At 37.3% G+C, this 26,807-nt stretch overlaps 1 protein-coding gene across 1 annotated transcript; it reads right to left on the bottom strand.

The window, feature by feature from the left end:
- Positions 1-6,385: 6,385 nt before the first annotated feature.
- LOC107031354 (ethylene-overproduction protein 1-like) lies at positions 6,386-15,894 on the bottom strand. The gene is made up of 4 exons (XM_015232684.2): positions 13,985-15,894; positions 13,194-13,485; positions 12,810-13,119; positions 6,386-6,993 (listed from the first exon to the last, which is right to left on the bottom strand). The coding sequence occupies exons 1-4, from the start codon at positions 15,892-15,894 to the stop codon at positions 6,773-6,775; spliced, it is 2,733 nt and encodes a 910-aa protein (XP_015088170.1). The 3' UTR covers positions 6,386-6,772.
- Between the last annotated feature and the right edge of the window lie 10,913 nt (positions 15,895-26,807).

The following is a 26,807-nucleotide window of genomic DNA, read 5'->3' as shown; positions in this document are numbered from 1 at the left end:
CCTAACAGAGGTCTCACAGGTGAATTAGATATCATACCTCAACGTTTGATGAAGATTTGATGGTGAGATCATCACTTTACATCCCCCCCCCCCAATCCCTCTCCTATCTAGTCTTTAGTGGTGTCTTCAAATAGAGAAAGAAAGAAGAGAGAAGGAAGAGAGTTTTGTTTTGAGAGTTGTAATTAGACTAATGGAGTTGGGGTCTTTATATGGGGGTTAATTAAGTTAATTAGGCTTCCATAATCCCCTAACTGACGACCTAACCCCTTAATTAACTAATTGAAACTAAATTAAAAATGTTCAGGAAATTGCAGTATCACCGACGACACCACGATCAATGGATTGTGGGTGAGTCGACGGACCAGACCTCCTCCGTGCTGCACATCTGTCTTTCTTGTCAGAGAATTGTGCAGAGGGGGCTCCAACCAGTTTTCTAAGTGTTGGTCGAAGGTTGAAAACGATGCCCCATCGATCAACACACGAATCGTCGATGGACTCTCGTCGTTTCACACTGCCCAGGCAGTATTGACTGCAACGTGCAAGGGTCCTTCCCAAGGGCCCTTGGTTGGTCCGTGGGGAATCGCACCCGGACGTTTCAACAATGAATCGACTTAAATATTTGTTATAACCCTTCCACCAATTTTCACCATTTTTCGACCCCTAAAAGCTAGTCAAATAGGCTTAGGCATGCTAGCACCTCCTAGAACGAGTTTCCGGACGTCATAGACGTTGTTTGACATTTTGGTTTGTAGACTTACTAAATGACTTTTAAACATTAAAATAGGCTTTAAAACAGTGTCTAGACCTTATGAAACTTGTGTTAGGCTCTAAGACACGTATTCGATTTTTGAAGTGTTACAAGAAGATTCTCCAAATGGTGGTTTCATGGTCCATCATAACTCCGACTCATCATTAGTGGTGAAGGTGAAATCTAAGAAGCATCTTGATCCACTATTGATGGAGTTGAAGGAATCGGTACTTGGTAAGCTCAATGAGTCATTCTCTCAAGGCGGGATGGTATTTTTAGGTACCAAGGGAGATTATGTGTACCCGATGTTGAGGATTTGAGAAATCAAATTCAAGAAGAAGCTCATGGTTATCGCTATGCTATACATCCAGGTGCCACCAAAATGTATCATGACCTTAGAGAGATCTATTGGTGGTATGGTTTAAAAAGGGACATTGTAGAGTTTGTTGCTAGTGTCCAAATTGCCAACAGGTTAAAGCTGAGCATCTTAAACTGAGTGGTTTAACCCAAATCATGGATGTTTCTACTTGGAAGTGGGAAGCCATCAATATGGACTTCATAGTTGGGTTGACTCGAACCCGGACACAAAATGATTCAATATGGATTATTGTGGATAGGTTTATCAAATCTGCCCATTTTATTCCCATTAAGTCTGCTTACGGGGCTGAAGATTATGCAAGGATCTACATTAATGAGATTGTGAGTCTTCATGGGATTACTTTGTCCGTCATTTTGGATAAAGTTGCCCAATTCACTTCTTGTTTTTGGAAGGCTTTTCAATAGGATTTAGGTACTCAAGTGAAACTTAGCACCACATTTCATCCTTAGACGTATGGTCAAGCGGAATGTACAATTCAGACCCTTGAAGACATATTAAGAACATGTGTTATTGACTTCAAAGGAAGTTGGGATGATCATCTACCTTTGATTGAGTTCTCTTACAACAATAGTTATCATTAGAGTATCTCTATGGCACTTTTTGAAGCTGTTTATTGTAGAAGATATAGGTCCCCGGTTGGATGGTTTGAGGTTGGTGAGTCCTCACTCCTTGGTCCAGCGATTATCTATGAGGCAACATAGTTCAAGAACTAGGAGATATAGTTGGGACCCTCTTTATGCTACATGCATTATAGTTTCCAATCTCAAGAGTACATTAGTGATCCTACCTTCCCTATGTGGGAAGGGATAGTCCTCACTCTAGTTCACACGGTGCTAAGCTCGAGTCCTTTTTGAAAATGTCTCTAATGACTTTATTAATCATCATAGCTTAATGTAGGTCATAGGGTCTAACCCTTGTATAAACATCATCATCATCATATCTTAATAAGAATTGCATGAGTATAGTCATTTCATTGCAATTAATATAAGTGAGGTTAGCACATTTATATATCACTTCATAGTAAGGCACATTAGTAAATCATCACCATCCTTATAACACTTACATCTTAACCAACACCTCACACACCATAGTCAAGACATTTCGATTCAACACCATACCAACCCTATAAATCCTAATACAAGGCATACTCCAATACAACATCATGACCTAATCACAACTATACCATAATTGAAATAAAGAATAGGGATCACAAGACTTACCAAGTCTCCTTCATAATTCATCATCAATGTCTTACCATCAACCCATTAATTCAACCCAATTAGGGTATAGTATCATCATATAATAATAACCAACATGATAACAAGGCTATTTGAATCACTACATCACAATCCATCACTAGTTCATAACTTAAGATAAGATACTTAGGTCAATTCACAACATACTTCATAACCTAGATCAACTTCTCAAGAACTAAAATGATAGGACTAAAATTCATCTTAACTTAGTCATGATTGATACAACAACATCATAGGATAGAAATTCAACAAAACACCAATTCAATTGAACCAACATTACTCAATTCACATCAAGATCACAACCTAGTGTTAGGGGTAAAGGTCATCTTCTACAAACTAGACCAATTCATCAATATATATCATAATTAAGTTAGAATACATGTTAATATATTCATAATATCCAAAATAAATCATAAGAAAATCAATTCACAACATCAATTTCGTATGAGAACCCACTTGAAAACTCAACTTTTGAAATCAATTTGATGGAACCCTTTGAGGAAAGAGGTCTCAAAGGTGAAAGAGATCTCATACCTTACTAATCGAAGAATATTCATGGAGAAACTTGACTCTTTGCAGCCCTTAAACCATCCCCTAGTTTGGTCTTCAATGAAGTTCTCCACTAAAGAGAGAAAGAAGAGAGAAGGAAGAGAGATTTGGGTTTGGGAATTATGTGAGTTTAGGTTAGGATAGTTAGGTTAGAGTCTTTATATAAGTCATTAATTAACTTAATTAGACCTCCATAAACCCCTAACTAATTAACTAACCACCTAATTAATAAATTAACCCAATTAAAAACGTGCAGAAAATCACAGCCATCACAGACGAGACCCCGATCGACGGTCCGTTTGTGAGTCGACAGTCACTGTTCCCCCTCTGTGCTGCACTTCATCGTTTGATTCAGAGACTGGTCCAAATGTAACATTAGCCAAAATGGCTAAGTGTTGGTCAACGGATGGCATTGATGCCCTGTCAATCAACCTACGCTCGTCGATTCCCCTTGTGGGTGCACATTGCCCAGGCAATCTTTAACCCCAAAATGCACGGGTTTTCCTCAAGGGCACTTGGTTGGTCCTTGGAGAGTCGTGCACGGATGTTTCAACTATGAATCAATTTAAATACATGTTAGACACCCTTCCACCAATTTTCATCATTTTTCGACCTCTAAAAGCTAGTCAAATAGGCTAAGGTACACTAGTACCTCTAGTTTTCGAACGTCATGAACGTTCTTGGACGTTTTAGTTTCTAGACTTCCTAAATGACTTATATTCATTAAAATGGACCTTAAAACTGTGTATAAACCTTATGACACTTATGTTAGGCTCTAGAACACGTCTTGGATTTTGAAGTGTTACAATATACAAGACCTTACTCATAACCCACCATAAACTCCACAAGTGCAATCACCCAGTAAAGCCCCATAACCTTACTCAACCAAGTAAACCCAGCAAAGGACCGACCATAAGAAAAGTCTAGACTCAAATAACATAGCATTAAGAGTAGTCATCATCATATTTAGCAACATAGACCAATAGCATGTTCATATATGAAACTAACACCATATCGGATCATCCACATGTAAAGTCATCATATGCATAGCATTTACTTTATAAAACATAAGAACAACCTTCTAGGAATTTCCTTAAGGCCAACTAGTGCAATGTATAGGTAGAGTCTCCTACCCCTACCTAGACTAAGTCAAACCCCTTAAGCCATCCTAGTTAATGTCCACCTTATTACTTCATTTTACTTTGGGGAACACTTGCCGTAACTGATATAGACCACATGAAATAAATGTGACGTCTGGTGTCATGAAACCCTACACCGAAAGAAAGTGGACTACTTGCGAAGGTAGTACCAAAACATGAACAAAGCATTTTAGGAAGATCCACTAGCTAGTATTTTTATGGGGGCAACATAGTTCAAGAACTAGGAGATATACTTGGGACCCTCTTTACGCACACTGCATTATAGTCTCCAATCTCATGAGTACAATAGTGAACCTACCTTCGCACATTGGGAAAGGACACTCCTCACTACTAGTTCACTCGGTGCTATGCTAGAGTTCCTTTTTGAAATGTTAAAGTCATCTTTTAAGAATCATAACTTAGTTTAGGCCACAGGAGACTAACCCCTTGTATATTCATAGTTATTAGCTCATCAGGAATTGCATGAGAACATCCTTTCAATACGACCCTCATAGATGAGATTAGTACATCATCATCATCATATCATAATATGTCACATAGGTAATTCATAATCAACCTTATATCATTACATCTTAAACATATTCTCACACCTTCACATAATCAAGACATTTCAATTGCATCATCATATCAACACTTACTTAATACAATCACAATATATACTTCAATTGAACTTCATCACCAAGTACAAACCATCACAATTGATGTAAAGGTTCAATATCACAAAGTCATATCAATTCTCCTCCAAGAGCCATCATCATTGGTCGTACCCTCAACCAATTTAATTTCATCCATCAATAGGTGTAATAACATCATTCAATAGTATTTAACACAAGAACTAAGTCAATTGCATCAACACTAATCAATTCAACATGAGCTCATAACCTAGGGTTAGGGTATTTGAGTTAATTCATGATCTAATCCACATACAAGGTTAATTTATTAAGAACTAGCATAATTGAACAATATACATCATAATCTAATCATAATTATCAAAGGAAACCATAAAAAAATACAATTTAGAAGATCAATTTCGGATTAGAAAGAAACTCATATGAAATCATCTTTTTTGAAAACCAATTTTGGAAGAACCCTTTGGGAAATGGAATCCCAAAGGTAAAAGGTTCTCATACCTTGATATTCTTTGAAGATCGATGGTAAAAAGTGATCTTCTTGAAGCCCTAGAATCCTTAGACCTTGGTCTTCTATGGAGTCTTCTTTGGGAGAGAGAAAGTAGACAGAAGGAAGAGCAATTTGGCTTTGGGTATTGTGGGGCGTTAAGTTGGGTTTAGGCTTAGGGTAGGTTATATAGTCACTTAGCTAACTTAATTAACCACCGCTTAACCCCTAATTAAACCCCTAACAAATTAAATGAAGTCACTTAAGTCTTGACGAAAAAATTGCAGGCCTGACCTACGAGACCTCGACCTACGATCTGTAGGTCAGTCGACGGCCTTGCCCCCCACCGTCCTGCACACCGTCGTTTGTGTCAGAGACGATGCATTTTGAGTGTTGATCGACGGGGGCATCGACGCCCCGTCACCCAAGCGACGCCCCGTCGTTTGGCAGGCGTAGGTGTTGCTGCCTACATTGCATCATTTGGCAAGTTTGGCGTCAAATGCAAAGGTCCTGTCCAAGGACCCCTAATGTGGTCCTTGGGGAGTCTTACCCAAACATTTCGACCCTAAACATGTTCTAACACTAGTTTGACACCTTTCCACCAATTTTCATCAATTTCCGACTCCTAAAACCCCGTGAAATATGCTAAGGAACACTACCACCTCTTTCACTCGCCTCCGGACGTCATAGACGTTATTTGACGTCTTGACTCTAAAACTTCCTACATGAGTTATAAACGTTGTTTTTGACCTCAAAACGAAGTTACAACTCTTAGACACTCATGTGAGGCTCTAGATTAGGTCTTGGACTTTCCAAGTGTTACAGGCTGCTAGTTATCTTTTTCTTGTATAAATAGAGATGTTTATGTTACTGATATGCTGAAATTTTAATGAGTTCTTTGTGCTTAAATACTTCAATTCAGTATTAAAAGAGCCTATGTACTAGCATTAATGTGGAATTTCATCCTTTTAAGTTGTTCAAAATCTTTTTTAACTATGGACATACAGTATATAATATTCTAACTTCCTTGTTGCTGCTGTAGATATACTCACCCCTACCTATTCTCGGTTGTCTTTCTTAACTGCAGCTAGAGAATAAAAGTTGTGGAGAAGATTATCTTCATTACCTCGTCAAAAACCAATATTTTCAAGGGTTGTTTGTCTATTGTGATCTTAACTACAAGGAATCTCAAATTGTAATATTTCACAATAGCAAGAGAGTAAGACAATTTGTACCCATTCCAGCAACTTTATTACTTAGCAGAACCAAAGAAAGAAAAGTTCCTCTTGAACTTTCATAAATAACATTTTTGAACCTCTTTCAAGGTTGTATAATGTTATGATAAAAAAAACTGAAAATTCAAAGAAGTATGAGCGTGACTGTGCCTGCTGATTTTGCTAACTCTGGAATGATCTGAGTTTGCTTCTTCAACAACCGACCTTTTTGACAGTCCATCAATCATATGTACACCAATCCAAGTTTTCTGCATTCCTCAATGATTTCCCTGTTATCAATGTTATGCCATATATCTACTGAAGCAGTTGCTGTTTTTCTTGAATTTACTTCAAGTGTTTTTCAGACGTGTGCGACTATAGAGATCTAAGGTGTCCTTATGATTGGGATCCAAGCAGAGGGCTGCTTCACTATCTTGGAGAGCACGAGAGAAATCAGTCATTGACTCATGGAATGCTGCTCGAAGATTAAGCATTTGCAAGTCAGGTTTGAAAGAAATGGCTCTTGTGAGCTCCTCCACTGCTTCAGTCTCCCTCTGGTCATCCATGAGTACTGTTGCATCCAACATTTAAATTTAGTATGAACAAGGCAAAACTCATGGCTAACAAGGAAATAAAGTTGCTAAACTTGCAGCTGACACCTAATCATTCCTGGGGACCAGTATGGAGGAAATTTGATATATCCTCCTAGTTTCATCTCAGTTAGTAAGAACTTGGAAATGTAGAACAGCAACTTCATTCGAATACTATCAAACATATACACAAACATTACATTCTGTTAACCAGCCAATAAATCTCCATGCAAGAACAAATTTACTGTACTGAAGAAGAATCTACATCACTGTTCTATTATAGTGAACCAAAAGCTCGCAACCTTATGCACAATTGATCATCATTTACAAGAAAAAAATGCCAACATATTAAATTGACACAGTAATACGGAAGAGAATTTTGGCTAGTGTTACGTAGGAGATTGTCCTATTTTCAGAAAATGCAATCTCTTTTTTTAATTACACAGTGGTCAGTGACCGATTTTATTAATAAAAATGACAATAATAACAACCAAACTGGCAAATGTTCTCAAAACAAGTCTGAAAGTAAAAAAGCAGTAAAAGAAACGCAAGGTACAAAGCATAGACCTGGCCTTTAATATTCTACAAATGGGATTGTCGATATCAGGAGTTGGACCTAAAATCGTTTAATGGCATTGAGTGAGTTTCAGAAAATGCTCGGAAGCCTGCATTTTCTTTTCTGGGTGATCTTCCAGCTGGGGCCTGATGGTGACTCTGGTATTAAGCTTTGCATCGAGCCTTCACTGTTCCAAAATAAGTTTCCATCTCCTTGTTTCCTTCGGTTTTTAGTTGTTTGAACCCATTCCATTATTGTGTCTTCTATAAGAGGTTGGGGTGAGTCCATTTCTAAATGGATCAATAAAAGGGTGTTTTCTGGGGTCTGCAGATCAGTATGTAGGTGTCCTTCCGCCCTTTCTTTTTATGTTAGCCTTATTTTTGAGCTACTAACCTGGGTTTCCTCTGTGCCTTGTCAGCTGGGAGTGGTGGAAGCCATGCTTGCACTCTCCCAGTAGGTTTTTCTGTCGCACTCTGACTACAAGAACTAATTTAAAGCTGCAGTCCTTTGATTTTGGTTAAGTTGCTTTTTTATAGCTACAGTAGAATAGTCTTGCTAGAATAACTGCAGGCTGAATTCCTGAATAGTTATGGAATACTCTGTAAATGTGCTGGTTGAATACTCTGTTCGCTCTTTTTATTCCTTCCTTTCTTGTTTGTATGTGTTATAGCTGTTTATTTTGCGAGTTGTTATCCTGATTGATGGTAATTGTACTTTGTCTGTGATCAAGATCTTCGTACCTATGGTTGGTAGATCTTGAAAACTGTGGTAATGTTGTATTCCTTGTTGATTGATGGTTGTGTTAGCTAGGAAATCTGCCAATTGGTTTCCTTCTCTAAACGTGTCTGATTCGTGCACTGAGAGTGGCCATGATTTCTTTTACTTCCTCCACCTGTTCTGCAATTCCCCAAGTTACTCTCCATGCGTCCTGTAGTATGTTCTTTAAACTCAGAGAGTCAGTTTCAAAGAGAACATCCTACACCATGTGTAGAGCAATACATTATGGCCTCTAAGCTAGCCATAATCACTGCTTGAGCATATATAAGATCACCCATATTCATTGCAACCCCAATGTCCTCAGCTTGAGCATATATAAGATCACCCATATTGTTCCTTAGAGAGAAACCATAGGAGCTTGACCTGGATTGCCTTTGCTAGCCTCATCAGTGTTGCACTTCACTTCATACCCTTCTGGTATCTTCAACCAAATCAGCATCTAGTGCAACTTAGGTTTGCAACTGCTTGGGTAGTTCAGTATCTTTGGCCATTCCATTGGTAGCCATGCAAACCAAAGGGTAGTTGACTCTGATTAGTTTATGGATGGCATCTTAAACTTGTTGTATTGCTGTACCATTCTACTGTGAGTAGATATTTCCTCCATGCCTGATTGTGTTTCTCTTCTTCCATAACATCCACATGATGATTGTTGGGACAGCCTTGAAAATTGTCTGCAATTTGGAGCAGCATGCAGTTTCCACCACTTAATTATGAGTTTCTGGAGGTGCAACCCTGACCCTTCTGTAAATATACATGCACTAGAAGCAAACTACTTCCAAAGCCCAGTGACTACGGGAGCTTTTGGAAATAGGTGGATTTTTGTTTCCTGCTCATGAGCATCACAACACCGACATCTAGAGGCAATACAAATGTTCATCCTCTTTAGGTTGTCATCAGAAGCTACTTTCTCCTCCATACCCTCCAAAGGAAGAAATCAATTTTGAACGGCAAGCCCTTTGCCCATATGAACTCATAATCCCTCCTCGCTTGCTATTTATGCCTCAACAAATCACAGGCATATTTTTTATTGTGAAAGACCATTTTGTGTTCTGTATCCACCAGGCCTTGAATTGACAGGGTTGAACTGCTGCTATCCATGATGTGGTCTGTCATTTCCACCGAAATGTTATTTAGCAGCTTCTGCCTATTCAACTCCACATTAGAAATTATACTCTTTACCTCAATTTCTTCCTACCCAGCATTCTTCTCTTCCAGAATGTGTAGTGCCCCTTGTTTGGTCCAGTTATCAAACCAGAAACTGGGTGTAGCTGATTTCACTTGCCACCAAATATTATGCTCAACCTCATCCCTGACAAGGATCATCTTTCTCTACACATGAGAGGCACATGTTTCTTCAGCAATGGTCGGGATGTAGTTTCTAGCAGTATTTGTTCCATATAGAATTGCTCCATAGTGAGAAAGCGGATGTTAAAAATTCAACCATAGTTTAGCAAAAAAAGTCCTCCGATACATCTACTAAGGATTGGAAACCCAACCCTCTTTGTAAGTATAATTGTTGGTTTTTGAAGATGTGGCAGCAAAAAGTATTAATTGAGATATCTCTCAATATTTTTATTAAGAATAATAGGGCTTTAAATAGCCATTTGAAAACCGTCTGCAGAAAATCCACATTAAAAAAAAATAAAAAAAGGCGAAAAAATTTCAACAACTAAAACAAGATAACAAAAATTTAAAATTCAAATTCATCCTAAATCTAGGTAACTTAAAATGCTACAAATTTACTGCGGTAGCTAAAAGCAAATTAAACATTCCTCTTTTGCTTTAGTTGCCGCAATTTAATAAAAAGATGTTCCTCCTTGATTTGGTACTGAATTCTTTTAATTATTTTGAACTTGCACAATCTTTTAAATTGATTTTTCTCTTCTTCTTTCTTTTTCTACTTCTGGTTTTGCATATAAAAAAACTTTGAATAATCTTGTCTTGTTTGAAAGCTCTTTTGGAAGTGTTTTAATCTAGAAAATTATAGGATTAGCAAGGAGTTGTTGCAAGAAATTTTTTTCCATCACGACATTCCAAAACGCATAAGGTTTCAAAAGATGATTTCATTCTCACCGACCAAATGTGATAGTTTTCGACTTTCCGTCAATGAAATTATGTGGGGCAGTGAAAGAGAGACTATTGATTGCTATTTTCTAAATTAAGTTAAAAGGTTTATTGAAGCAGCTAGATAACATTTCAGTGGAGAGGTAGTGCAGGCAAGACTGGTTTGACGAGATCAGCCAAGGTAGCACTACCATCATCCTCTCATGTAGCATTCCGGAGATGATCTTGTTGGCAAAAGTACTTAGACTAATCGGCCTAAGGTTAGTGAAGTTACTAACCTTTTCCTTCTTGAAAATAAGAACTAGATTGGTGTGAGTGATATCCCAAGGGACTTTATTTGAGTTCCTCACATCCAAACATTCATTGGCAATAAGAATGGCATTTATGATCTGCCTACCCTCAACGAAAGTTATTTGATGTTTATCCATCAACTTAGACATTATTTACTTAAGCCTTCCTATTAGGATCTTGGATATGATTTATAGACACTGCCAATCAGACTAATGGGCCCAAAATCCTTCAATTCTGAGGTGTACATCTTTTTTATGATGAGACAGACTTTCCTCATTAGTGGGTTTTTTGCACCCATTGTCTACAATTTCCTAAGCATCTTAGGAGCAAGAATGACTTTCATTCATAGAAACAATTTTACATAATATTCTTTTGTGAGACGGGGTACTGAAAAGACAATGGACAATTATTTGTCATGGCTCTGATACCACATTGTTGAAAATAATAATGCCACCCAGGAATTATGTCTACGCTAATAGCAAAAACAAGAAAGTAATAACTACAACATATCTTTTAACGGGGTAAAAGATATATCTAAACAAAGTATAATTACAACAACAGTTTAACAACTTGGCAGTATAAAGAGATTACTACACCTTAAATGGAAAAAAAAAAGCACAACTCACTACAATGTTACTTCAACTCTATTTTCTCACAGACTTAAAAGAACTTGTGGATTACTCTATCTCCTCCTTATAGCTCTCTTATTTTTTTATTTTTTGGAGTACTTCAACTGAAAGACCAACAATCCTATTAAATTTAATAGCAAGAGGAGCTGTTGTTTTTACCAATCCGAATGAATTAATTCTGACGCACACAAATTGCTACGTTGCAATTACTCTTCTGACAGAAATGGTAGGCGCATGCTTTCATACTCCGATCATTTTTATTCCTTATCTTTGTCCTTCTATTTTTACTTTATTATTTCAATCTATATTGGTCCCCACACAATCTGCTGTTTAGAAGGGATTCAAATGATTTAGAAAGGGAAGATTTGAACTTTTTGATGCAGAAACTGGAAATTGTGGTATTAGATGAAGATGTGAAAGACTATACTTTAGATTGGCAGCAAGAATAGGAATTTTACTGTTAAACAATGCTATTAGGCGATGCTGAGACATGGAAAAAACGAAGATCACTGACCATGGCAAATGTGTTAGAAGACCATATTTAAATTATAAGAGTGATAGTAATCGCAATCCTAGAAGAAGAAAAGAGACGGTATTCTCCTAAATAAAGGCTCTTTCAAGCGATTCTATATCAATTTTTGGTTGAACTTTTTTCTTGGCAGTTTGGACATGTAGGGATGGCAATAGGACGAGGTGGGGGTTGGGCATAAATCTTCCCCCATCCAGCATAATTTTCTTCTCCTCCAAAATAGGATTAGGGATAGTTTTTAGTTATTGAATTTATTTCCTATTTTTACATGTATAGCAGAAGCAGAATACAATATTATTTATCTATTTCAAATAGCACAACGCAGTGCTAGTCATTTCTCCTAACTTTTTGTTAATTTGAAATAACAGAATACAATTTCTTTCCAAACATTGTAGTTAGTATTAAGCAAGCTTTTAGAAATACTATTTTTTAAAACTTCTGTTTTGTTCAACCCCACATAGACCCGCAACCCGGCCCCCATTAATTTTTTAAAAATATATTTTTAACCTGCCCCGCCCTCCTTCCCTGCCCCCGCCCCCACATATCCTTAAACCCGCTCCGGACCGCATAGCCCGAAACCTGCCCCGCCCCATTCCCATCCCTACGGACATGTATTCATCCTTTATCAACACTAATAATCCTTCAAAAACTGAGTTGCATTTTCAATAAGAAGATTCATCCGTTCAAGCCCAGTCATACAAGCAAAATATTGCTTCCTATTTGTGAAACTTCTTTAGGTTACACCAGGAATCTTTAACACAACTAGTAATAGAAACTAAGAAAATATTCCCCTCAAATATAATCACAGATGAACTTCACTTCAAATTCATATAACAAGTTTTATTTGTCATCCTACAGTGAGGTTGTTAGTCAGAATTTTAGCAATCTCTTCCTGAACAAAGAAGTTAGTAACAAGCAAGGGTGGCAAACCTATTGAAAGTGATAATATACCTGCAGCCCTGTATCTATAAGGGTAAGTCCTTAAAGGATCCAATAGTGAGGCCATGCTGAGATCACCATTTGCCATATCACGATCACAATACTCTGACCGTTTTTCATAAGCTGATGCCTTGTTCTGAGCCTTGTCTATCAGCTTAGTCATTTCCTCATAAGCAGACTTCCGATCACCTTTTAGATGATATACACGAGCTAACCCTTGATGAGCTCTTGTATGTTTTATCTCAAGGGCCCTGACATAGCAGTCTGCAGCAAGGTCAAGCTTATTGCAATCCACGTAAATACTCCCCAGATTATTTAATGCCTGCCAAGAAAATATAACATGAATAAATTCATTTACAGAAACACCAAGAGAACTAGTTTGGACAAATGACCCACTTGTCCCTTGCGAAGACCATCTGAAGGACATTTTAGTGCTTCCTCCAACAGTTGGATGACATAAGATGAAGATTCAGAATCCAGAGTTGCATCAGCTAGAGCATACGCTTTAAGGAAAAAGGCTTCGAATGACCTTTGGAGAGAAATGGATTCCTCAGCCTTGGCAAGTGCTTCTTCACGATGTCCAGTGTCATATAAAATCCATCCTTCGTACACAAGCCTTTCATATGTGGAGGTGGAATGATTCCAGGCCAGGCGCAAACTGCGCATTGCAGCTTTTTGACAATTTAACCTGCATGTAAAGTGTGTTAGGTAAACATAAGCTATAGGATGTGTTTCTATCAAATGATTATGAAAATCAATAGCATGGAATGTTACCCATGATAAGGCTTTTCTGTCTATGAATGACCTATATTGCCATTTTTTTTCCAAAATATATTTATATGTCATTCACATTTGTCGTTTCAATCCAAATAAAATAATTAGGATAAAGTTGCTTCGTAAGTTATCAATTTCAACTTATACTACACGATCTTATAACTTAAAACCCGGGCGTAATGTGCTACAATCAATAGTCATGTTGTTTAAGCATAACAAACCACATGAGACAACAAGCTTATGATCAATAGATCGCCACAAAAAGTTTATCTCTCATCACATTGATAAGTCTTTCCCTTTTTTCGTTTTTGCTCCCATTCCCCAAAAATGAAGGAAACGGATATCAGGATCTAAAGAAGGTAGGAATTGTGCATACAGCTTAAACTTGCAGCAAAAATCAAAAGAGAAACTACCGTAATAGGAGCAGAGATTGTCTGAATCGCAGAATGCTCCTCCCAGGATCATTTATGAGCATCTGGTGTATAACAGCCAGTGAACCAATATCATCAACAGATGACCATCGATCATAGAGTTGCATCCAGCAATCTGCAGGGCTCCACGGCTGGACGTGCAGACTGAGAAGCTCAACCAGGTGGTCAGCCCTCATTTTCCCACGAAACATCATATAGTTTGGCTCTAGAGTCAACAATGCTCGGATATCTCTTATAGCAGATTGATAATCCTCAAGTGCAATAAAACACCAAGCCCGCAGTTCAAGGCAGTCTGGAGAGACCTTAAAACCAATAATTCGATTTATCTCCACAATAGCAGCCTCAACCTGGTCCTCTTCGACCATCACAATGGCTCTGTATTTGTACGGAAAAGAAAGGGCGGGATCCAATCTGCTGGCATCATTAACATCCAAAATCTTTTGTTTGCCTAAGCTGTACAAAGACCTCTCTTGGTACATCCACCCCGTAGGTGTATACTCTGAAATAATACCATTAATTAGCTCAAAAGCTAAAAACCGCTGCCCTTGCTTGAATTTAGTCCGTGCAACACCTACTACTGAATAAACATGGCCAGCCTCAATTGCCATCTCAAAATAATGTTGAGCTTCTTTGTAATCCTTTCTTTCAAGCAACACACATCCAAGTTGATGCATAGATAGTGCCTTTTGCCATGTTTCAGTGGCACACTCCTTCAATCTCTCCAACAACATAAGTGTAACTTTGGACATCATGTTATCTTCTATTGCTACCTGGCTAAGGAAATAATATAAGAGGAAAGAAGCTTGCCCAACTGTAGCAAGTCTCTCCCTAGCCTCAGAGCTACAAAATGTGCAGAGAACTTTTGGATTATACAAATAACCTGGAAGCTCTCTTAGCATTAGCTGCAAGCAAGACGCCACAAGCAGAGGTGCTCTCTCATCTAGAGCATAATCAATTAGAATGAATGCCTCATCAATATCAGAAACCAAAGAAGCCAAGTAAGAATCACTAGCAGACTTGAGTTCCTCACAACAGAATCTGTTTGCAAATGAAAGAAGCTCGAGAAGTATGTTCGGTGGGTAGGAATCAAATCTTCTAGTCCTACTAAAGGAATCTACAGCTCTCATTCCATCGACAGATATGCCAATGTGTGTAAAATCAATTGTTTCCTTCTCAGACTCAATGAAATCACCATACAACATTGATTTTAATGGAGCAGAGAGAGCTGCAATTCTACCTCGAATACAGTTGACTTCGTGATTGTGTATGCAGAAGTGAACTATGCCCCCATCGTTTTCTGAGGTGAGGAAATTATTGGCATCTGAGATCTGATTAGGTGGTGGTTGGGGGGGCCCATGAGATTGGCAATGATCAAAAACTGATTTGGGATCATAGCCATGTAGCAAAGCAGTTTTGGGGCATTCAAGAACTCTTCCAATACAATCGAAAGGTGATGATCCAACCAATTCATCCTCTCTCCTCTCAAACCTCAACCAAGCAGACAAAACGACCTTGGAATGGACATCAACAGCATGTTGACGAGCAGATTGAAGACACCTACGTAGCAATTTTGGATCACCAAGGGTGTACAAGAGAGCATATTGTTCTAAATGAAGCAAAGATTTATCAAAATCTTGTGTCATCTGAAGTTTGCGGTAAAGGTGAGCTAAGGATTGAACGAAATCAAGAGATTTGAGAGAAAGGTCAAGTGGGGGCTCAAAAGAATGTGTTTTTGGAAGGCCATAGGGAAGAAAAGGAGATTCAGACAAAATGGAGTCGATTGTAAGGTATTGGAGCTTGGAAGAAGTTGGGGAAATAGTAGGAAAAGGGTTAGCGTTGTAAGCATGGACTTGAGTAGTCTTACAACGATCTTTCAGTTTGAAACCACGCATAGTGATTATGAGCGATGACACTCACAAATCTTGATTTCCAAGTATTCCCTTCACCTTCATTATTCTTTCTTCACCTTTTGCCCTTCATATAATATCAACACTTTGCACCTTCAACTGTCGCTTGTGAACATCAAAAGATGAGTTTTGTGGAGGATGGATGTCTTCTATTTCCCTTCTCCTTGTCGCATTACATTTACTCCTCCTACTTTTTACATGATATTCTAACACTCAATGTTTAAACTCTTAAAATTACATTATCATTATATTATATTACCTAACTAGTCAACTTGTTCCAATAATAACATGTCAATATATATTTATCCAAACATATAATTGATTTCAAAGAGCAAAATGTTTGGTCAATACTTAGATAACATACAACAAAGACAAAGTTACTCTTTTGAACCAAAAGAAAATATTAACTTACGGCAACAAAAATTTTTTTATATGAAATACTAAAAATAGAGAAATCATTAAGAGAACTACAAACAAAACGCAACATTCTTCTTACAATCCTAATCATTAAAAAATAATAATAAAAATACGAAATCAATATACAATATTCAATTCTGTTGTTCACATCTATTCACACAAGTCGATTTGTCACGACGTGACTTCCTGAGTCAAATATAGAACCTACTATAGCCAACCATTAGGTAAGTCAACCCTTACCCAAAACAACAAGTAATTAGTACAACGGTAGAACTAAGTAGAAAATAATACCAACAAACCAAAACTATCTACAGTGGAAGCCTTCCCATAACATGGAATTCCCAAAGACAAAGATGTCTAATATGAACGAGTACAAGTCCCAAAAGTGAACCATACCGATCCATCTCAAAGGCGAAAGACTAGCTAACATATATACAGAAGAAATACGTTGGTCCAAGACGTCAAGTGCTCACCCTAATCTTCGATATCCACAAGCTACAAATGATTGCACGAACGATCACCGTTCGTAACTGGTATTAGGACTTGCATCAAGAAAATAGTGCGAAGTGTAGCATAAGTACCAAAGCAAAGGTACTCAGTAGGCATCGTAAGTTGACTTAGCAAGAAAGGTTAAGAGAGTGAGAAAAGATAGAATCTAGACACAAATTGGACCACCATTGTAACGGCCCTCAAAATGAACTAGCATGAACTAGAAACTCACAAGAGTTTCTTCAGTTAATAACTTGCTAAATTAATGAGAAATAGCTTCGAAGGTTTGGTTTGAGTGGTTTTGAGGTGAAACATCAACGAATGACCAAGACGCTCGAAAACTAGTCTTTTATGTGCTAGCGTGTCCTTGTGTGTTGTTCATTTTTGGCGTGTTGTTTAGAGACTAAAATGATGGGAGGTGATCCTAGCATCTAAATGGTCGTGATTAGGGTCAAAAAATACGGGTACGACTCCTCAAGGACCCACAAGAGTCCCTTGAGGAGGACCCTATCTCTTGGCCTAGAAGCTATCAGGCATCACTATTGACGGATCCAATCGACGAACCATCTACCCATTGTTGGTGCTTCAATGGCTTCCATAGGTTGACACTTAGTATTTTGGACCTTAGATCCATTTGAACATTCATAATCACCATTGACGGATGACCAGGACAGGTCATCAATCCATTGATGGTCTGTCATGGTGCCCGTCAATGGGCATCTACGATTCTGCTAAAGTTTCAGCCAAGCCAAGGGTGGTTTGGTAAATTCCACCCTTGGCTAAATGAATTGGGGGATAGTTAGTTTAGACTATTTAGGGTATTTTATGTTAGATTAAACTCTAAAACCTAGTATTAGACTTCATTCTTCAAAACTCAAAACCCTTTCCTCCAAAAAGTTCTCTCAAAACTCCATGGAAGCTAAGAGTCAAACTGGAGCTTGGATCGAAGGTTTCCATTGATTTCTTCTTCAATTTCATGGGCTTCTCAATACTAAGGTATGGTGACTCTTTGTCTAGAGTTATATTCCTCTCTATAGCCAATTCTCAAATAGTTTTCAAGTTGCCAAAAGATGATCAAACCCCCAATTTTTTCTCAAAATCGTGGATTCTATAATTAAATGGTTTCAAACAAATTGTTATGATTATATGATGGTTTAATTGAGGATTTCAAGTGAATAAATCCATAAATCCATGATCCCTCTAATTCCTTAATTTTGGCTTGCAAAGTTGGTTTGATAATTGTTATTGTCTATGAATAGAATTGCATTTAGATTGCTTCATAGTGTTGATTGTGTTGTTATCTATCTCTATATATGATGAATTGTGGATGTAATAATTAGTTTGTGATCTTGGCCTTATGGGCATGAGGATGGGCAAGTTCTCTTGTTATGAATGGAAGATGAATTATCGTGAATTGTGACATTGGACAATGGTAAGTTGATTCAATTGCTTAGTATATTAGGATTGTTTTGTATGGTTATATATACTTCCAGTGGAGGTGCTTACTTCTTTTTCTTATTATTATTGTGATCTTGATGGATCTATGATGTGAATTGAAGTTTGGTTATGTTGTTGTGTAGGAGATAGGGATATTGTGAAGTTCTTATATGATGTTAAGATGAACTTGTATAGAGATATGTGGTAGTTTGAATGAAAGCATATTCCTCTAAATGTTCGTATGTGGTGATGATAGACTATGAAGAGTCTTTATATGTTGATATGGTGTCTTGATTGGATAGACTTAGTTGTCCCTACTTGATACATGAATGATAAATGAGGTATTCTAGAGTATGTGTTGATCTGGTATACCTAAGAATAGTGCTCCTTCTTGACGAGTCTAGGTACTTGAGTGAACATGCAAACCTTGAATATGAAAAGAAGGCGTGTAATGAAGTGCATCAGATAGACCTAGCATGGAACCCGTTTCATGAATGAGCTATCCTAATGAACCTTGAACGGTGGACCCTTGTGGATCCCTTCTTAGTAGTGGTATTATGAGTTGGTAAGGCTTAGGGATGGTACCTTGTATAGTACTCTTATGTGAATGAACTTACATTATGAGAGCCAAGTCAAAACATCAAATGGATATGCTTAAGGTTGTAGCACTGTTTGAAGTATGAGACTATAGTACAAAGAAACTTGTTAATATCCCTTAAGCCGTGTGCTTACATGGGATGTGTCCTAGTTCTACCTTTGGCAAGTAGAACACCTACCAAGGTGTGGGGTCTTATGAACCGAATTCCATACCTAACTAGTGTGGTCTATGTCGAGTAATGCATATTCTCATCATGTGGAATGTACACTTTAACTATTGGATAGGTTCTACAACATGTAAGTAGTAGAATGGGATGTTATCTAGATATGTAACGAGTAGGTTTTAAAGGTACTAGAGTGGGTTCCTTAGGTCTTCCAAGACCATTATGTGAATTCCCTTAAATGCATAAAAGTTTCCCTTAGTATCTCTAGTAATGAATGTTGGCTTGTAGTGTCGTGTTGGAAAGGAAATATCCTTACTTAGGGTAGTCTTGTGGATCATCTAGGTGTGTGTGAAGGGGTTGTATGGGTGGTCGCTTCATGTCTTACTTAGGTGGGTCTTAGGACAACCTTATGTAGAGAGTATAAATAGTTAAATGGGTTACTTAATGAATATGGTCATATATTGTGAATTGTGGAGTATGACCTTGTATGTTGATGATTGAATTGTATGATGTCTTTTATACTTTGTTTATGAGACTATTTCAAAATAGCATGAAAAGCATATTTCAATTAAAATGTCCTTTTCTACATGATTTTGGCATAGTCATCATACTTGGTGATTGATTGTACTAATTCCATATTTTTTTCTATTTTTTACAAAGTGTAGGTGTTGGCAAGTGAGGTGATCCTTAGAGTTAAATCTTGGGACTTAGATATTCTCTAACGGTTTGGGTATGTCGTCATATGCCGAGGATAAGACTTCTTATACTAGTTTCTGGTTCATTTAGACAATGTATAAGACATTGAACTTTTCTTTCAATGTAAGGGTCGTGTCCCTATTTTGAGATTCTTTAAGTTTTGGTCTATGTTGACCAATATGAGACTAGTATTCCTTTTCTTATAAATACTTTTTTTATACATAAGTGTTGGCTCCTAGGCCTTATGATTTCATTAAAGCGGTTTTTATTTCCATACCATTTTATGGAAATGTGATGAATGAATGCTAAGGGATTGTATAAGACCTATGAGGGGTCAAATACGCTGTGTTACGACTACGTGGTGCTCTCGGGTCATGACAAACTTTGTATCAGAGCATAAGGTTATGAAATGGTCTTTAGGGTTCAAAGTCTCACGAGGCCACCTCTAGTAGAGTCTTGTTCATCGATGTGAGTCGCGACACATATATGAACGGGAGGCTATAGGATGATAGAAGTTTCAGTTTCTTTATTACTCTTGAAGTCGTGCCATAGAGTTGATTTCTATGAGTGTCTAATTCTAATCTATTCTCTTGTGTTTATAGGATATGAATACAAGAACAATGCCGGAAAGAAGAGTGGATGAGGAAGTAGTGAATGAGGGAGTTCTTCCCCGATCAAGTACCTCAAGGTGAAAAAGTTCCTATTGTTGATCAAGTAAATGAGGTTCTGGTGGTTCCCCCAGACATGTCTAATAAGGAGGTTAGAGGGTCACTTCTTACCTTAGCCCGAGCCATTACGACTCAAGAAAAATAGAGATGTGCGGCCTAGGGTGAATGCTCTTGAGAGTACTATGACCTCTAAGTTGAGGAACTTTGTGATAATGAATACTCCTACTTTTCTTGGCACTAAAGTGGGAGAGGATACCCAAGCATTCTTGGATGAAGTTTATTAGATAGTTCATGCTATGGGTGTGTATTATAGAGAGAAGGCGGAGTATGCTTCATACCAACTTAAGAGTTTGCTCAAGTGTGGTACACACAATGGAAGGACAATAGGCCTGTTGAATTGGATCCTATAGAGTTGGAAGAGTTTAAGGAAGCATTCTTATAGAAGTACTTTCCCGGTGAGAAGAGGGAGGTTAAGAATGAGGAGTTTATAAATCTTAGGAAAGGTAATATGAGTTTGGAGGAGTATTCCTTGAAATTTACCTTGTTGCCTAAATATTCTCCATCTTTGGTTTCTAATCCTAGAAATGAGATGAATAGATTTTTGATTGTGTTTTCGATCTAGTGGAGGAAGAGTGTCATACGGAAATGCTCTATGATAACATGTGTATATCTAGGCTAAATTTTGTATGCTCAATCCATTGAGGAATCTAAGCTTGAGAGGAGGTGTAGAGATGTGAAAATGGGAAGAACCGATGAAAAAGGTCAACCTAGGTTTAAGAAGAGGGCGCCAAATTAAGATTTTCCTAGTGTTCCTAAGGCTAACTATGAAGGAGGTGGTTGTTACCAACTTGATAAACCTACTTTCTCATGGAAAGAAACATTTTGGGAAGTTTCTAGCCGATACTAGTGGATGGTATAGATGTGGGAAGAATTATTACAACGTGAGATATTGTCCTACTATTGCTACTAGGGGAAGAGATGTTAAGAAATCTCTTTATATTGGTCTGATTGTTCGTGAACAAAAGAAGAATCATTTCTATGTTCTTCAACCTAACATGGAAGCAAATCTGGATAAAGGTGCCATAAGTTATAATTCCTTGTTGTCTTGTGATGGGATATTTTGGTGTTGGATCATTATAATTAGAGATGGGTTGGTCCCAAGTTGAGGAGAGTAGTGAATATTTGGGTAAATGGGATTGTCTTTTCTCTTCTATTCTATTCAAGCTTGACATTTAGAATTCCTACTAGCATGTTTCATATTTTGGGGAGTCTTTGTGAAAAAGAGTTTCATTGATCCCCTCATAATATTGCATGTTTTTATGATTTTACGGTTATATGCTAAAAATGACCTTTATTGACTTTATCGTTCATGTTGGTGTGCCTCTATAATAAATTGTATAAATGTTGCATAAGTTAATTTATGAGCATGCCTAAATGTGATCTTGCAAATGTTGCATAAATGTGCTTTTATGAGAAATTGGAATGATGTGCTTAAAAATGATGCAGTAACATGATATAATGTGGAGCAGGAAATTCCTCCAAAAGTGAAATGATAAATGTGGAGTGTTAATACATGATTATTTATAGATGTTGTTCCTACCTTCTTATTGTGTTTTGAGTGTATATGTATGAAGTTGATGTTCCTCCTAGGTATGTATATTGAATATATTGTTTAATGTATGGTGGTGGGATTCTAGTATTGAGTTTTTACCTCTTGAAAATGTTTTAAGTTTTTAAGTGTGATTCAAGGACGAATGTTCCCAAGTGGCGGAGAATGTAACTACCCTCAAAATGAACTATGATGAAGTAGAGACTAACAAGAGTTTCTTGAGTTAAAATTTTCTAAATTAATGAGAAATAGCTTCGAAGGTCTGGTTTGAGTGGTTTGGAGGTGCAACATCAAGAAACAACCAAGACGTACGAAAACTAGTCTTTTGTGTGCTAGTGTGTCCTTGTGTGTTGTTCATGTTTTGGTGTGTCGTTTGGAATCTAAAATGATGGGAGGTGATCTAGCTTAGATGGTCGTGTTTACGATCAAAATGTCCGAGTACGACTCCCCAAGGACCCACAACGGTCCTTTGAGGAGGACCCTATCACTTGGCCAAGAAGCTGCCAGGCAGCAACATTGACAGATTCAATTGACGGACAATCAACCCATTGACGGAGAATCAATGGCTTCCGTAGGTTGACACATAGATATTTGGAGCTTATCTACATTTGATAACTCTTAGTCACCATTGATGGATGATCAGGACCGGTCTTCAATGTCATGACCCGAGAGTACACTCAAAAAGATATTTAATTCTCGGATTGCAACATGGCGTAATTGATGTCTCGGAGGCCTTCTACAAGACCTTTGACATTATTCATTGCATAAATGTATTAAAAGTAGTGCAGAATGAAAAAATTTCACAAAAAATAGTAATACTTCAAAATATTTCTTTTATAGAAAATATAATGAAAGAATAAGTCTCAAAGACTCAATCTTAGACATATGAATAGTTTGGGATACGGCTCATACTTCAACATATAGAAAATAACTAAGTCTATAACAATACTTTCAAAAGGAAATCTAAACATAATGATGTCCTTGAATTTAGTGAGGAAATTCCAACACCTGCTTGGATGAAATGCTAATCCAAGCTTAACTTCGAGACTCCTACACCTTTATAGATAGGCAAAATTTATGGCATTAGTACATTTGAATGTACAATGTATAGCATAATGCATAAAAATCATGATAAAAGGACATTTGTATAAAACATGCTCTTTTTGAGTAAAACTTCATAAACAAGTACAAGAGATTACATTAAGTCAACATAAGCATATTTGAGACGATTCTACAACGTAACATCAATATCACTTCAATTCACATAACCATGATACCCTCCTACCAGAGGTGATTCTAAGTCTCACTTGAGTGAGTTATGAAGCGACCACCCATACAACCCCTTCACACACACCTAAGTGATCCTTTAGATTAACTAAGATAAGATTATTCCCATTTCATAAATTTTAACTCCCTCCCTAGAATTACACTAAGATTCACCTAAATAAGACATGAAGAGGACGACCATACACCCTCTCCAAGCCTACCTAAGCAATTCTTAAAGCTACTCTAGATAAGTATATTTTCATTAACACCCCTTTACTTAAGTCATTGTGTTCATTAAATAATCTATGAGACATTCAACACTTAAGGACATTCACATAATGGTCTTGGAGAAGACATGGGTAAGTCACATACTAATATCTTTAAAGCCTACTCGTGCAATGTCTAGGTAGCGTCCATTTAACTACCTAAATATCATAGAACTTATCCATTACTAGCAAGTACCCCACATGATGAGAATAGGCAATAACTGACATAGACCATGTTTGCTAAGCATGAAATCCGGAGTCAAACCCTACTTCGATGGAGGGTGTTCTACTTGCCAATGGTAGAACTAGGACACAACCCATGTAGGCATGCTCACTTGGTGCCAGCTTTGTTCTCATAAAATAATTCAATAAAGGAGCATATGAAGAGGAACCATATCTTGTTCATAACCAAATCATAATACACCTTACAAATGAGGGTCCCCTAGGGATGCCTTACAATGGTTACTAAGATAGCTCAATGACTTTCTTAAGGATGATTTCATGTCGGTCTAGCCAACCAACCCTAAGTCCACCATTCACACGAGAAGGATACCACTACGACTTTCAACTTCAAGGATATCATAATCTTCTTTCTAAAAGGTTCCACATAAATGACCTTCTTTTCTATATTCAACATCATATTCCATTCATCGATATACATTCATGACAAAGGTGCTTTAGCCTACCAAGTCAAGAATTCATATTTACATTCTTCATGTATCAAGTAAGGGACATATGTCTACCTAAACAAGACACACTTCATTATCATATTATCACATGTACAATATCATTCATGTTGCACATAGAGTCAACTAAGCATACTACAAGTCACCTTACACACTTCTATAGAATCATCAACATAATACATAATAATGTTCATATAGTCAACTAAGAAGATTCACACTTCAACATCAAGTATAGACATACAAGGCATCACTATAGCCTATCATGATCACTTATACACATGATTCATCAGGACCTTCACAATACTCACATATTCAAGTAATGACATAATAATATCATAATTCATAAAGTAATGCTGACGAGGCCACATTGTTTCACAATTCATAAAGTAATGCCGACGAGGCCACATTATTCACAAGTATAACATATAAGCACCACCACCATAAGTGGACCATACCAAACATCATCATAATTCAAGACCTATACTACACAATATAGAGAAAGTTAGGTTAACATACCACCAATCCAATCTCACAACTTAAATGCATAGTCAAATCAACCAACTCAATATACCAAGGCTCTTACCCATAGCCATGATCACCAATTCTAAAGAGTTCTTTAGGGGTCTTGGGTTTTGATTTTGAAGTAATGAATTTATCTGAGTGTTAAAGACTTATAAACCCACTTAAAATACCCAAAATAACGTTAAGAAATCTCCCAAATAATTTTAGGAAGGCTAGGTGAAATTCCCAACTTACCCTTCACTTGGACGAGACCCTACAGGAAATTGCAGGTCCATCAACGTTTGCTCATCGACGCCTCGTAGACCCACCTACGCACCGTCCTGCTGGTCCGTGGTTTTGGTCAGAGGCTCAACATTTGGGAGCTTAATCTCCCTAGCCTAAGTACCCACGTACGCCACCTACCTACGGGGACCTACTGGGCATCGATTGCCTTATGTAGGTTGGACTATTTTTGATAGTCTTGGCACACAATTGGGTCTTCCTCAAGGACCCTGTAGTTGGTCTTTAGGGAGTTTTTCCCGAGTGTTTCCAACCTAAATATACTCGTACTTATGTTAAGAACACCTCACATCAATTTCAACAAAAACAAACACAAAAATATGCAAAGGCACACCTAAACGTACAGGCACGTCTCAAGGCATATCTTTCGAACGTCATGGACATTCTTGGACGTTTGACCTTAAAACATCACCATGCTTTAGACACTGCCTATAAAAATCATTATAAACCATTTAAAGACTCTAGAAACTCATGACACAAGTGTTAGAATCTACCTTCACCTAAGTCATTTTAGAGGTGTTACATCTAATGATGGTCCATCAATGGTAGTCGTCAATGGGCAGCTGCAACTCTGCCAAAGTTTTGGCAAAGCCAAGGGTGGTTTGATAAATTCCACCGTTGTCTAAATAAATGGTACCCCGTTATTTTAGGTGATTTAGGGTATTTTAAGTTAGATTAAGCTCTAAAACCTATAATTTGACTTCGTTCTTCAAAACTCAACCTTTCCCTCCCAAAAGTTCTCTCAAAACTCCATGGAAGCTTAGAGTCAAATTAGATATTCGATTGAGGGTTTACATTGCTTTATTATTAAATTTTTTGGGATTCTCAATACTAATGTATGGTGAATCTTTATCTAGAGTTATATTCCTCTCTAGAGCCAATTCTAAAATAGCTTTAAAAGTTTAAAAGATGATCAAAACCCCAATTCTTGCTCAAATTTATGGATTCTTGCATAAAATTGTTTCAAAATGTTTTTTTATTATTATATTATGGTTTAGTTGATGATTTCTAGTGAAAAAATCCATGATCCCTCTAACTCCTTAATTTTGGCTTATAGAGCGGATTTGATAATTTTGATTTTCTATGGATGAATTGTATTTAGAATGTTTTATAGTGTTTATACTTATTGTTATCAATCTAAATATGTGATGAATTTTGCATGTAAGAATGAGTTGGTGATCTTGGCCTTATGAGCATAAGGTGGGGTAAATTTTCTTATTATAATTGGAAGTTGAATAATGGTGAATTGTGATATTGGAGAATGGTGAGTTGATTCAATTGGTTAGTATGGTAGGATTGCTTTGTATGATTTGATCCACTTCTAGTAGAGGTGCTTAATTCTTGTTCTTGTTATGATTGTGATCTTGATGGCTCTATGATGTGAATTGAAGGTTCGTTATGTTGTTGTGTGGGAGATAGACATATTGTAATGTTGCTATATGAAGTTAAGATGAACTTTTGTGAATCTATATATGTGATATTGTGAATGAAAGCATGTTCCTCAAAATGTTGGTATGTGATGATGATAGACTATTAAAAGTCTCTATATATTGATATGGTGTCTCTATTAGGTAAACCTAGTTTTCCCTACATGATATATGAGTATAAATGAGGTATTGTAGAGTATGTCTTCAACTGGTAGACCTAAGAATGGTTCCCCTTCTTAACGAGTCTAGAACCCTAAGTGAATGGGCAAACATTGAATATGAAAAGAAGGTTTATAATGATGTGAAATGGATAGACCTAGGATGGTACCCGTTTCATGAATGAGCTATACAAATTAACCCTGATCGATAGACACC

The sequence above is a fragment of the Solanum pennellii genome, chromosome 9 (assembly GCF_001406875.1).
Source record: "Solanum pennellii chromosome 9, SPENNV200".
Classification (NCBI taxonomy): domain Eukaryota; kingdom Viridiplantae; phylum Streptophyta; class Magnoliopsida; order Solanales; family Solanaceae; genus Solanum; species Solanum pennellii.
Note: the sequence above shows the minus strand (reverse complement) of the source record. Positions and strands in the feature narration are given on the sequence as shown.